Below are 12,117 nucleotides of genomic sequence, written 5' to 3' on the forward strand. Positions count from 1 at the left end.
GCTTCTCTTGTAGCAGAGCTCAGGCTCTAGGCACGTGGGCTTCAGTAGTTGTGGCGCACAGGCTTAGTAGCTCCAAGGCATGTGGGACCAGGGCTCGAACCCGTGTCCTCTGCACTGGCAGGCGGATTCTTAACCACTCCGCCACTCCGACAAGGAAAGCAAGTCCCTTGTCGTCTTCTATTTTCTTCATGTCTGCCTCGGTGGTGAGGGGAACTTGATGGCGGCACAGTGGTCAAGCTTGTTTCTCCTAGGGGGCTCTTCTGAGGATATTTGGGCTGCCTCCTGAGCCGCAGTGTTTTGGGTCATCGGAAGGTGAGTGACGTCCGGATCTTCTTTTGTGTGTGTGTGTGGCTATGGACGCCTTTCCACACTGCTTTCTTGGCCTTCAAAGCCTTTGCTTTGGCTTTGGCTTCGGGAGGGGCAGGGGCTTCCTTCTTTGCCTTCGGCGCCATCTTCGTGAAAAGCTGTCTGAGCTTTGTTAAACCCAGCATGTCCCGATTTTAATTTTACACAGAACGCCCCCATCTCCTCCAACAATTCCCTGCTCCCTCACCTCCCCTGTGGGTCAGTCATTCCATACCCTCCTGCCCAGGTCTCCATGGACATTACCTGGCAGCTCTTGGGGAACTGACCCTCCATGGTCCCTAGGTTCTGCTGGCTCCCCTGTTGGTCCTCGGTCTCCTTCCATGAGCTCTGCTGCTGCAGCCTTTCCTGTGCTGCAGGGACCCTGGAGGGCAGCACCTCCAGCTCACTTCCTGGCGTGGCCTGATCCTGGCCTGCTTGCAGCTCCCCTGGTCCTTCCTGGGGGGCCAAAGATGACTGCTTCATCCTGGGGAGAACAGACAAAGGGACACCTCAGCTCCCAAACTGGGGCAGAGTTTTACATTCTTATATTTCTTCATAGTTCCCAGAGCACCTGCACAGGGCTCGGCACACCATAGGTGCATACTTAATGCCTAGGAGAAAGAATAAAGGACTGACGTGAATTCCCCCAATCACAGACACTTTGATGTCAATGTTTAAGAGAGTTAGGATTTAATATTTTTATTATTACTTATTGCTTTTTAGAAAAAAAAAAAGAAAAATCAGGGAGAACTGAGATTCAGAGAGGTCGGAAGACTTGAGCCTCGGGTCATTAAACTGAAGTTGACAGGTCCGGATTTGAATCTGCACCTATCTGATCTCACTTTAATATTCTGGAGTATTTCCTGCAGGCTTCTTCCTAAGGATATACATACATATTTTTAATGGGGATTAATTTAAATACCATCTTCAATAATTACATAATTTTACCTAGTTATATTGTGAATACAATTTTGCAATCTTTTTTCAATTAACAGTATAATCTAAATTTTTCCCATGCCAAAAATCTTTCATAACCATGCTTTTTAATGAAAGTATAAAATTCTCTCTCTCTCTTTTTTTTTTACTTTTTGGCCGCACTGTGTGGCATGTGGGATCTTAGTTCCCTGACCAGGGATTGAACCTGCACCCCCTGCAGTGGAAGCGTGGAGTCTTAACCGCTGGACCGCCAGGGAAGTCCCCTAAAATTCTCTATTTTATAGATAATCGTAATTTACTTAACCATCCCCCTATTGTGAGCATTTAGTGCACACTGGCATTTCCAATTTCTTAGCATTTAAAATAATGTGGAAATCTTTGTGCATAAAACTTTGCCTGAATATGCACTTATTTCCTAGATATTTCTAGAAATAGATGAGGGTAAAGACAGTTTTAAAGCAGTTTAAACAAATTGCCAAGTTGTGTAAGCAGATGTGTGGAAATAGTTTCTATTTCCGCCAGCACGGTGCGCAGCGCCTGTCTCAGGGGTGCTGACACCTGGCTTTGATTGATTCCCCTAACTTATCGTGTAGAAGAGATTATTTAGAGGTTTTTGGTTATAATCAAATTTAAATGATAAGCTGACCAGTCTCCCAAGTCTTTCACTTTGCCTCTCTCTGGCTCTCTCTCCATTTTCTCTTTTTAAAAAGAATATATTCTCACTGTAGACAAGCTTAAAGATATATACAATATTTAGAAAGTAATAACAATAATTCCACATAAATGTGTGTTTCTGTGTCTCTCAGCCTCTCTTTTGTTCATTCTTCTATGAATTCAGTGAATACGTATTCATTGCGCATCTACTACAGGCAGAGTCCCCGGCATGAGGGATGTGAGGTTAAACAAGACATAAATGCCTCTTGAACAAGACACATCACAGAAGTTTGTGGTCTAGTGGGGGAGCTCAGACAAAAGGTCAACATGAGTAATTATTTAGTGTGATTCGCGCTATGAAAGAGAAGTACAGGGGCTGTGACTTGGTGGATCCACCTTAGCCTGGAAGCTGCCCCTCCCCCCCCCCCACCAGGTGAGTCACAGGGGATTCTCTCCTGGAGCTGCTCTCTGGGAAGCCCCCGGCTCACCTTGGCCCCGCCGGAGGCATCTGCTCCTGGGTGCTGAGCTCCAGAGACCCCTCCTCTGCTGCCTCTCTGTGTCTGGGCCCGTCCTCTGGCCCTCCTGGTGCTGATGAGGGCTGCTTCCCACTGTCTATCCCTTCAGCATCTGGAAACACAACCTAGAACAAAGATGCCCATGGCACTGGCTCAAGCGTTGGCCCATTCTGGAGGGATTCTCCCACTCTCTGGCATCATCCTGGCCTCAGGGACGGGGAGATCCCGTGCCTAACTGGGGAAGACATTGGAGAGAGGCAAGGAGGAGACAAAGGGCAGGGGGAGAGAGGCTCGGTCAGCACCGATGGCAACAGCGCGAACCTGGAGTCCAGAGCAGTACCTGGGCCGAGGAGATGCCACTGAGGACAACTAGACAGAGTGCCCTGGGGGACTTCAAGACCCTCACAAGTTCCGAGAGAGGCTTCCACAATTTCCGCTGCTTCAGAGCTCAGGCTCTGGAGCTGGGTTTTGATGCCCATCACTCCCTAGTTGGGTGACCTTTAGTCAGTGACTTAGAGGCAGCTCCAAGCCTCGCCTGAGTCAGCAAACCCCAGGCAACCTGGCTCAATCGGTTGATAAAACAAGATTGCACTGTGAGCCAACACTAAGGGCATCTACCACGGGGCAGGGCCAGTGTCAGGTGCCTCCAGGGACTTAACCCAGTTAATCCTCGACATGACACACATGAGCCCATGAGGCTCAAAGGGCTGCAGTGACATGCCCAAGGTCATACAGCTGGTTAAGTGGTGGCACTGAGACCCCATGACTATGTGCATTGAAAAAATAAATGGGCAGGTAAAGGAAGCCCTGAATGTTTACCCCAGCCTCCTTCCAAGACCCCCATTTCAGGCCCTCTCCGGGGGCCTAGGAGAAGCCATGATTTATAACAGAGGCTACACTGAGAGGGTGATACTTAATCCAAGGGAATGTTGACTTTTTTTATGGTGACATTTTTGGCTCTGGGGACACAGAAAGGAAGATCTTCTCTGTGCTCTTCAATTCATGCCACTTGGCACTTAAAAAAAAATTTTTTTTTTTTTTTTGATGGAAATAGGCCAAGAAGAGCAATGAGAGCTTAGGTTGCAGGCTAGGGGATGAGGAGGGTCATGGATGGAAGCTTTGAGCAGCTGTCAGGGGAATAAAGGATATAAGGGACAGGGAGGCTAAAGGCCATGGAAGTAAGTAGGCAACTCTTGTTTTGCTCACCCAGCCAGCATCTCTTTTGGTAACAAAGCCAACATTCTTTTATGGGAAAATTCCTGTCTCCATTCGGCCCATGCGGCTCAGCGGAGCCAGCTGAGTACCACCTCTGGTTCCATTATACCAAGAGATCCAGGCCACTCTGCCCTGCCATGGTGACTGGTTCAGGGATAAACATATGGCTACAACCTGGGCCAATGACACTGATACCAGAGACTTTCTTCAACTATTGCAAAGAGGCTCTCCTCCTGTTGGGAATGCTAAGCCAGAGGATGTAAGATGGGAAGATTTAAGCCTGGAGTGGCCAGGGCAATTCTTGCCGTTTTGCAGAGAGAGCCTGCCTGGGAATGCCACAGAGGAAGGCAGAGCCAAGAGACACTCATTTAGCACCTTGATCCAGCCATACCTGAAGTCTACAGGTAGATTTGTCAGTTATGCAGGCTGATGTGTTCTCATTCCTGCCTAATCCAGTTTGAACTGAGTTTTGTGCCACTTGTAATAGAGGCTTAATTAAAGCAGTTGGGGAGGGAAGGAAACCTGGGCAGGGGAAAGGAAAGGTGGCTGCTGGGAGTAGAGATGCACGTCCCTACCTGTCTGACTTCTGATATGGTGGGCTCAACACCAGCCCTCTTGCTGGCAGTCCTCAGGCCAGGACTTGGCTGGGCCTCTGGAGCCTTGATCCTACACTCCACGTACATCTGGGTGTTTCTGTTGTCCATTGTGCCAGGGCCAACGAGGGTACCAAGTGAGGAGCATCAAATGCTGTGTTCCCAGAAAAGAAATCCAATCAAAGTTCCACCAAGCCCATTACCTAACTGCCTGTTCAGCAGCCCACGTGGAGTCTGTCATGCAGAGAGCCTGGCTCAGGGGAAGAGGCAGGGCCAGGCCTGGCACAGGAGAGGCATGCAGCAAGACCAGAGAGCTAGCCACATGCTTTACCCACATATTTTCCCCAATTCTCACAATGACTCTGGGGAAAAGGAGGCTCTGGGAGACAAAGTGACTTGCCCGAGGTCCAACACCAAATAGGTCACAGAGCAGGAATCAAACCATGGCCTACTGGGTCCCAAAACCCAGGCACTTTTCCCTACAGCAGCATTTCCTAACAGGTGTTCTTGGGGATATTGGTCCCATGAGGTACACCACAAAAAAAAGGGTTCTGAGGCCAAATGTGTCTGGAAAGTGCTGAGTTAAAATGAAATAGGCTCGGGCTTCCCTGGTGGCGCAGTGGTTGAGAGTCTGCCTGTCGATGCAGGGGACACGGGTTCGAGCCCTGGTCTGGGAGGATCCCGCGTGCCGCGGAGCGGCTGGGCCCGTGAGCCACAATTGCTGGGCCTGCGCGTCTGGAGCCTGTGCTCCGCAGCGGGAGAGGCCGCGATGGTGAGAGGCCCGCGCACCGTGATGAAGAGTGGCCCCCGCTTGCCACAGCTGGAGAGGGCCCTCGCACAGAAACGAGGACCCAACACAGCCATAAAAAAAATAAAAAATAAATTAATTAATTAAAAAAAAAAATGAAATAGGCTCTTTCCTGCAAGATTTCTCAGAGCCCTTAATATCCTAAGGTGAATTTTAAAGAGAGCTCAAGAGGGAATTCCCTGGCGGTCCAGTGGTTAGGACTCTGCGATTCCACTGCAGGGGGCACGGGTTCAATCCCTGGTCGGGGAAGTAAGATCCTGCATGCTGCACAGCGCAGCCAAAAACAAAACAAAACAAAAATAAAGAGAGCCCAAGAGTGTCACGGCTGCTGCTGCTATAGAGGAAAATCCCGTTCTTCTTGGAGCTAAGGAGTAGGAGTGGGGAACGTCTGTCTTGGGGGCCCTAAAGTCGCCAATGGCAATAGGTAGTTCACCAAAGCACCCCAACCCCCGCCCTGGACACATCCCTTTCTAAAGCCTTTCTTAGGGTCTCTACTTTTTTTTTCATATATATAAATTTATTTATTTTATTTATTTATTTTTGGCCGTGTTGGGTCTTCGCTGCTGCGCGCAGGCTTTGTCTAGTTGCGGTGAGCGGGGGCTACTCTTCGTTGCGGTGCGCGGGCTTCTCATTGTGGTTGCTTGTCTTTTTGCAGAGCAGGGGCTCTAGGCGCGCGGGCTTCAGTAGTTGCAGCACGCGGGCTCAGTAGTTGTGGCTCACGGGCTCTAGAGCACAGGCTCAGTAGTTGTGGTGCACGGGCTTAGTTGCTCTGCGGCATGTGGGATCTTCCCGGACCAGGGATCGAACCCGTGTCCCCTGCATTGGCAGGCGGATTCTCAACCACTGAGCCACCAGGGAAGCCCTAGGGTCTCTGCTTTTGCTTCTCCTATCCAACCTCCTATTTGGCTGTACTGCCATACCCTACACAAACATTCTGTTTTAATCTGGGCAGACTCCTGCGATCCTAACCCTGCAGATTCCCCAGCCTCTCTGCTCGTTTCCCACTTCTCTCTCTTTCTCCAGCACCTCCCACCCCATCCTTCAAGCTCCCACCTCTTCTCCAAGCTTCCAACCACCTTAGCCCTCTCTCTGGCCTCTGAATTCCTTTAAGGCAACACCAACACCCTTTCTACGGAGACGCCATGGACCTCTCTTCACTGTTAACTGGTTTCTAAGGGTAAATCCTACCCCCTCAGTGAGACCTTGAGGATCTTGATGTTGCTCTTCCACTTTAAATCATGACAGGCCGGCCACCATCCACGGAGGAACCTTCTATTTGCTGGGCACGTTTGCCAACGGTATTCTAACCACTCTGTCCTTGAGGTCAGTGGGTTCAGCCCTGTTTTAAAGATACAGAAACTGAGGCTCAGGGTAGCCCAGAGTCTTGTCCAATACCACACAGCAAATCTGCAGAGGAACCGGCTTCAAACCCAGGCCTGTGTGACTCCCAAGATTGCTTATCTCACCATATTATCTTGCCTCCAAAGAAGCTTAATTCATTCCCTCACTCACCCATGCAATCACCAATTGTTTAACAGACACGTGACATCAGGCCTTGGGGATACACTGGGGGTCTGGTGGCTCTCACAGTTTACCAGGGGCACAGGGGAGGTGCCCTTAACAGCTGCTGACCCGAATCCCCTCTCCCTTCTCCTTTCCTCCCAACCTTGCCTACCCTCCAGTCCTACCCCCTGGGCCTGTATCCCCACAATGCAAACAAGCCTCCGCTCCCAGGTGACCCCCACTCCAGGTGCAGCTCCAGGCTCCCAAAGGACCTAGGCTCTCACCTGGCACAGAGAGGTCAGCGCTGTGACCGAGCCCCTCTCTCTTTCCTTGGAGTTCCTCCCTTCTCTCCCATTAGGGCTCCCTAAACCTTCTCCTTTCCTCTGAGCCTTCCTGCCCCAGGGGTAGATGACCCATCTGGGGGAAATCTGCCCCCCTCCCAGACCCCTCAAACACGCCCCCCATTGTCTCCGCCTCAGAAAGCGCAGTCTCAACCTCAGAATTCTCAGACCCCAGTATTCCACAAGCTGGAGTTTTAAGGGGGCAGAGGCTCCAGAGGGGATCCAGCCCCCTCTCCATCCCCATCTGGAGCTTACAACCTCTGTGAGAATCTAGATGAGAAGAGGAAGCCCCAACCCTAGCAGAAAGGCATGGGATCTGAGGATAGAATTGAGGTGGGTGGGTGGCCAATAGAGACTCTGTCCCCCTTTCAGGGCACTTTCTTCCTCACAACTTCATTGAGATTTAATTCACGTATTGTACCACTCATCCACTTAAAGTGTACAATTCAATGGCTTTTATTATATTCACAGAATTGGACAATCCTCACTCCAATTTTAGAATATTTTCATCACCCCCAAAAGAAGCCCCATACCCCTTAGCCATCACCTCAGTCCTCCCACCCTAGCTGTAGGCAACCACTAATCTTTCTGTCCCTATAGACTTGCCTATTCTGGACATTTCATTTAAATGGAATCATACAATATGTGGTCCTTGGTGACTGGCTTTCACTTAGCAGATGTTTTCAAGGTTCATCTGTGTTGTAGCTTGTATCAGCCCTTCATTCTTTTTATGGCCAATATACTACATTTTTTTTTTTTTTTTTTTTTGGCCGCACCGTGCACCTGGCGGGGTCTCGGTTCCCCAACCAGGGATTAAACCTGAGCCATGGCAGTGAAAGCTCAGAATCCTAACCACTAGGCCACCAGGGAATTCCCCATTTTGTACATCCATTCGTCAGTTGATAAACATTTGGGTTGTTTCCACTTTTTTGGATTATGAATAATGCTGTTATGAACGTTTGTGTACAAATTTTTGTGTGAAGATATATTTTCATTTCTCTTGGGTGTAGGAATGGAATTGCTGGGTTATATGGTAACCCTGTGTTTAGTCCCCTGAGTAATTGCCATACTGTTTTCTGAAGTGGCTGCATCATTTTACATTCCCACCAGCAATGTATGAGGGTTCCAATTTTTCCACATCCTCACCAACACTTACTATGTCTTTTTTTTTTTTTATTATTCTAGTCATTCTAGTGGGTGTGGGTATAAAGTGGTATCTCATTGTGGTTTTGATTTACATTTCCCTGATGGCTAATGATGCTGGGCATCTTTTCATGTGCTTATTGGCTATTTGTGTATATTCTTTGGAAAAATGTCTATTCAGGTTCATTGTCCATTTATAAATTGTGTCATTTGTCTTTTTATTATTGAATGGTAAGAACTCTTTGTATATTCTAGATGCAAGTCTCTTTTCAGATATGTAATTTGCAAAATTTTTCTCACATTATGTGAATTGTACTTTCACTTTTTTGTCCTTTGAAGCACAAAGCTTTTAATTTTGTTAAAGTCCCATTTATCTATTTTTCTCTTTTGTTGCTTGCGCTTTTAGTGTCATATCTAAGAATCTATTAGATTCTTTTTATTATAACATAAATCCAAGGTCATAAAGATTTTTCTCTATGTTTTCTTCTAAGAGTTGTATAGTTTTAGCTCATACATTTAGGTCTATAGCCATTTTGAATGAATTTTTGTACATGGTGTGAGATAGGGGTCCAACTTCATTCTTTTGCATGTGGAATGTGGATATCTCATTCCAGCACCATTTGTTGAAAAGACAATTCTTTCTCAATCAAATTGTCTTGGCACACTTATGGAAAGTCAAGTGGCTGTAAATGTAAGGGTTTATTCTCAATTCTAGTCCATTGATCTATGGTCTATCCTTGTACCAGTACTATACTGTCTTGATTACTGTCCCTTTGTAGTAAGTATTGAAATTGGGACGTGTGAATCTCCCAACTTTTTTCTTTTTCAAGATTGTTTTGTTATCGAGTGCCCTTTTATAAGTGGTTTCCCCATCTGAGAAATGGGGGAATTTTGCTTAGAAATATCTATGATGGCAGGAAAATACAGCAGGGAAAGATGATAAGTGACCTATCATATATATTTCACGAAGCCACCCAGGAAACTGCTCATCTCAAACCCCCACCTTGGCCCTGGACCTACCAGAAAGCACCGGGATGAATCACAGCGAGATTTTGCACCGCTGTCGCCTCCTGCCACGTGAGATGGGCTCTGTCTGAGCCTATACTCTGCCTGTTGGGTTGAATTGAATTCGTTCGGCAAACAATGTCTTTAACCTGCGAGTAGCCAGTAGGCCCAATTATTCTCGGCAGCAGAGCCTTAGAAATGCATTTCAGGCATGTTTAGCCACGTGGCTGGGATTTGAGGATAAGGCAAGGGACCGTCTGACCTCCTGAAGCTAGAGGACAGTGTGGTCTCCCTGGGCTGGTCACTGTTTCAGTGGCTCCACTACACAATGAGGATAACAATCCTTGCTCCGCCTACCTCACAGGGATTATTGTGTCAAGGTAACCTCTTCCAGAGAGCCTTCCCTGACTGCCCCCAGGCTGAGTGGGGTCTCTCTTCTCTTCGCTCCCACACCCCCCTATGAGTTTCTTCTATCATAGCACTTTTCACTCCACATTTCTCTCTGTCTCCTCCTCTCTGTAGCTCCATGAAGGCAGGAGCTGGGTGAGCCTCATCTCTGTGGTCCCATCACCCAGCACCTGGCCTATAGTCGATGTTCAATGCCCATCTTTGTTAGACTGAACTGAACGGGAAGTGCTCTGAACACACTGTAAAACCTGGCTGCCCCCTGGCACAGAGTGAGCATTCCCTTCCAGATTCATGACAGGAAGGTGTCCTACCAGGGGCAGCTTCATGGGGAGGCCCAAAACAGTCACCGTGGGCTTCCCTGGTGACACAGTGGTTGAGAATCCGCCTGCCAAGACAGGGGACACAGATTTGAGCCCTGGTCTGGGAAGATCCCACATGCCATGGAGCAACTAAGCCCGTGCATCACAACTACTGAGCCTGCGCCCTGGAGCCCGCGAGCCACAACTACTGAGCCCACATGCCACAACTACTGAAGCCCACGCACCTAGAGCCGGTGCTCCGCAACAAGAGAAGCCATGGCAATGAGAAGCCCGCACACCGGGCTTCTGCAACGAAGAGCAGCCCCCGCTCGCCACAACTAGAGAAAGCCCGTGCGCAGCAACGAAGACCCAATGCTGCCATAAATAAATAAATAAATAAATTAATTAATTAATTAATTTAAAAAAAAACAGTCACCGTGGGCCACTTTCACACTGCTTGGCTTCCAGAGAGGAAGTGATGGAACTTGGTGCTGATGGTGGATGCTATCCCAAAGTTTAGCTCTTAAGAGCTGGTCCTAGATGCTCTCCCAGCTGAAAGTTTCTCCAACTCAAAGGGTCCAGGTGCTTTACTCCTGGGATACCCTATTTTCCCCTGCTGTTGTGCAGCACATACTGATGCAAAGACAGTGTGAAAGAGGAAACACGGTGCCTCATCCCCAAATTGCCCCTTGGCTTTGGGATGTAAGCAAATGAACACACACACACACACACACACACACTCATTTACCCATTCATTCACTGAGCACTTACTCTGTACCAGACCCTGTGCTGCTGAATACAGGGGTTCACAAAGGCAGGGACAGGGTCCTGCATCCAAGAAGCCTGCAGTCTAGGCACTTCCCTGGCGGTCCAGTGGTTGAGACTTCGCCTTTCAATGCAGGGGGTGTAGGTTCGATCCCTGGTCGGGGAGCTAGGATCCCACATGCCTCGTGGCCAAAAGACCAAGACATAAAACAGAAGCAATGTTGTAACAAGTTCAATAAAGACTTTTAAAATGGTCCACATAAAATTTTTAAAAAACCTTTAAAAAAAAAAGAAGAAGCTTGCAGTCTAGTGGGAGAGCAGACATGTAAACAGAATGATGAGAATGTGAGGGGACAAGATTGTCAGTGTGAGAGTGTGCCCTCCCCTCCCATCTCAACATCTCTCCCCTCCAGCTTCTAAGGGGACTTCTGTCTCTGCCACTCCAGGACTTTAGGAAAATGAGATAGGAACAAAGAACTAGGAGGAAGAAAGCTCACTTCTCAATTTCTTCTTTGCTGTGCAGAATCAGGGTAATGAGCAAAGTTGAAATTAGAAGTTAAATCAATTCACGTAAAGAGAGGTTAACTTCATATCCACTGGGATGGCTATTATCAAAGGAAATGGCATATAAGTATTGGCAAGGATGTGGAAAACTGGGACTCTTGATGGTGGAAATGGAAAATGCAGCTGCTGTGGAAAACAGTTTGGTAGTTCGTCAAAAAGCTACACAGAGAATTACCATATGGGCCAGCAAGTCCACTTCTAGATATATACTCAAGAGAATTGAAAACAAGGACTTAACCGGTATCATTCACCAATAATTCACAGCAGCGTTATTCACAATAGCCAAAAGGTGGAAACAACCCAAATGTCCATCAGCAGATGAATGGATAAACAAAATGTGGTGTATCCATTGTTGACCTGAAATAAATAGACCGCCAGAATTTCTCCAGCAAAGATGGGTTTACATGAGATCAGCAGAGAATTGCAACTCAGAGTCTGCAACAATGGCCCACCATATTCAAGTTCTCTCAGGGCAAGGGAAGCAGAACTCTTTTATAGAGGGGGAAAGGAAGTTGGGAAAAAGAAGGATACAGTAAACAAAGAGTTCATGGCTTTTCATTGGCTGAATTCTTGCCAGGAAAGAAGAGGAGTCTTTCTTCTTCCTGTTGGGCTCTGTTATCATCCCAAGGTGTAAGAGCTCCCCATTCTGGTCTCTTATTTAATTGCGGTTTCTGTTTATTAATTTTTTTACACCATACAATGGAATATCATTTAGCCATTAAAAGGAATGAAATTCTGATACAGGCTATGACATGGATGAACCTTGAAAACATTATACTAAGTGAAATAAGCAGACACAGAGACAAATTCTGTATGATTCCACTTACATGAGGTATCTGGAATAGGTAAATTCATATACAGAAAGTAGAATAGGGATTACCAGGGGTGGGGGGTGGGTAGCAGGAAATGGGGTGTTATTGCTTAATGGGTATAGGGTCTGGGATGATGAAAAGTTCTAGAAATAGATAGTGGTGAATGTAGTTCATGTCACTGAATTGTACACTTAAAATGGTTAAAATGGTA

General features: G+C 47.5%; 1 protein-coding gene across 1 annotated transcript in view; it reads right to left on the reverse strand.

Moving 5' to 3' along the window:
- SPATA21 (spermatogenesis associated 21) overlaps positions 1–10,601 on the reverse strand; it is a 39,220-nt gene extending 28,619 nt beyond the window's left edge. Inside the window, exons 1-4 of the mRNA XM_068537503.1 lie at positions 10,537–10,601; positions 4,241–4,412; positions 2,424–2,575; positions 610–829 (exon numbers count right to left, since the gene is read on the reverse strand). Coding sequence (XP_068393604.1) covers positions 610–829; positions 2,424–2,575; positions 4,241–4,369 — 501 coding nt within the window. The 5' untranslated portion in view covers positions 4,370–4,412; positions 10,537–10,601. The remainder of the gene's footprint in view (positions 1–609; positions 830–2,423; positions 2,576–4,240; positions 4,413–10,536) is intronic.
- Positions 10,602–12,117: the final 1,516 nt, after the last annotated feature.

This window comes from Eschrichtius robustus, chromosome 3 (genome assembly GCF_028021215.1).
Source record: "Eschrichtius robustus isolate mEscRob2 chromosome 3, mEscRob2.pri, whole genome shotgun sequence".
NCBI lineage: Eukaryota > Metazoa > Chordata > Mammalia > Artiodactyla > Eschrichtiidae > Eschrichtius > Eschrichtius robustus.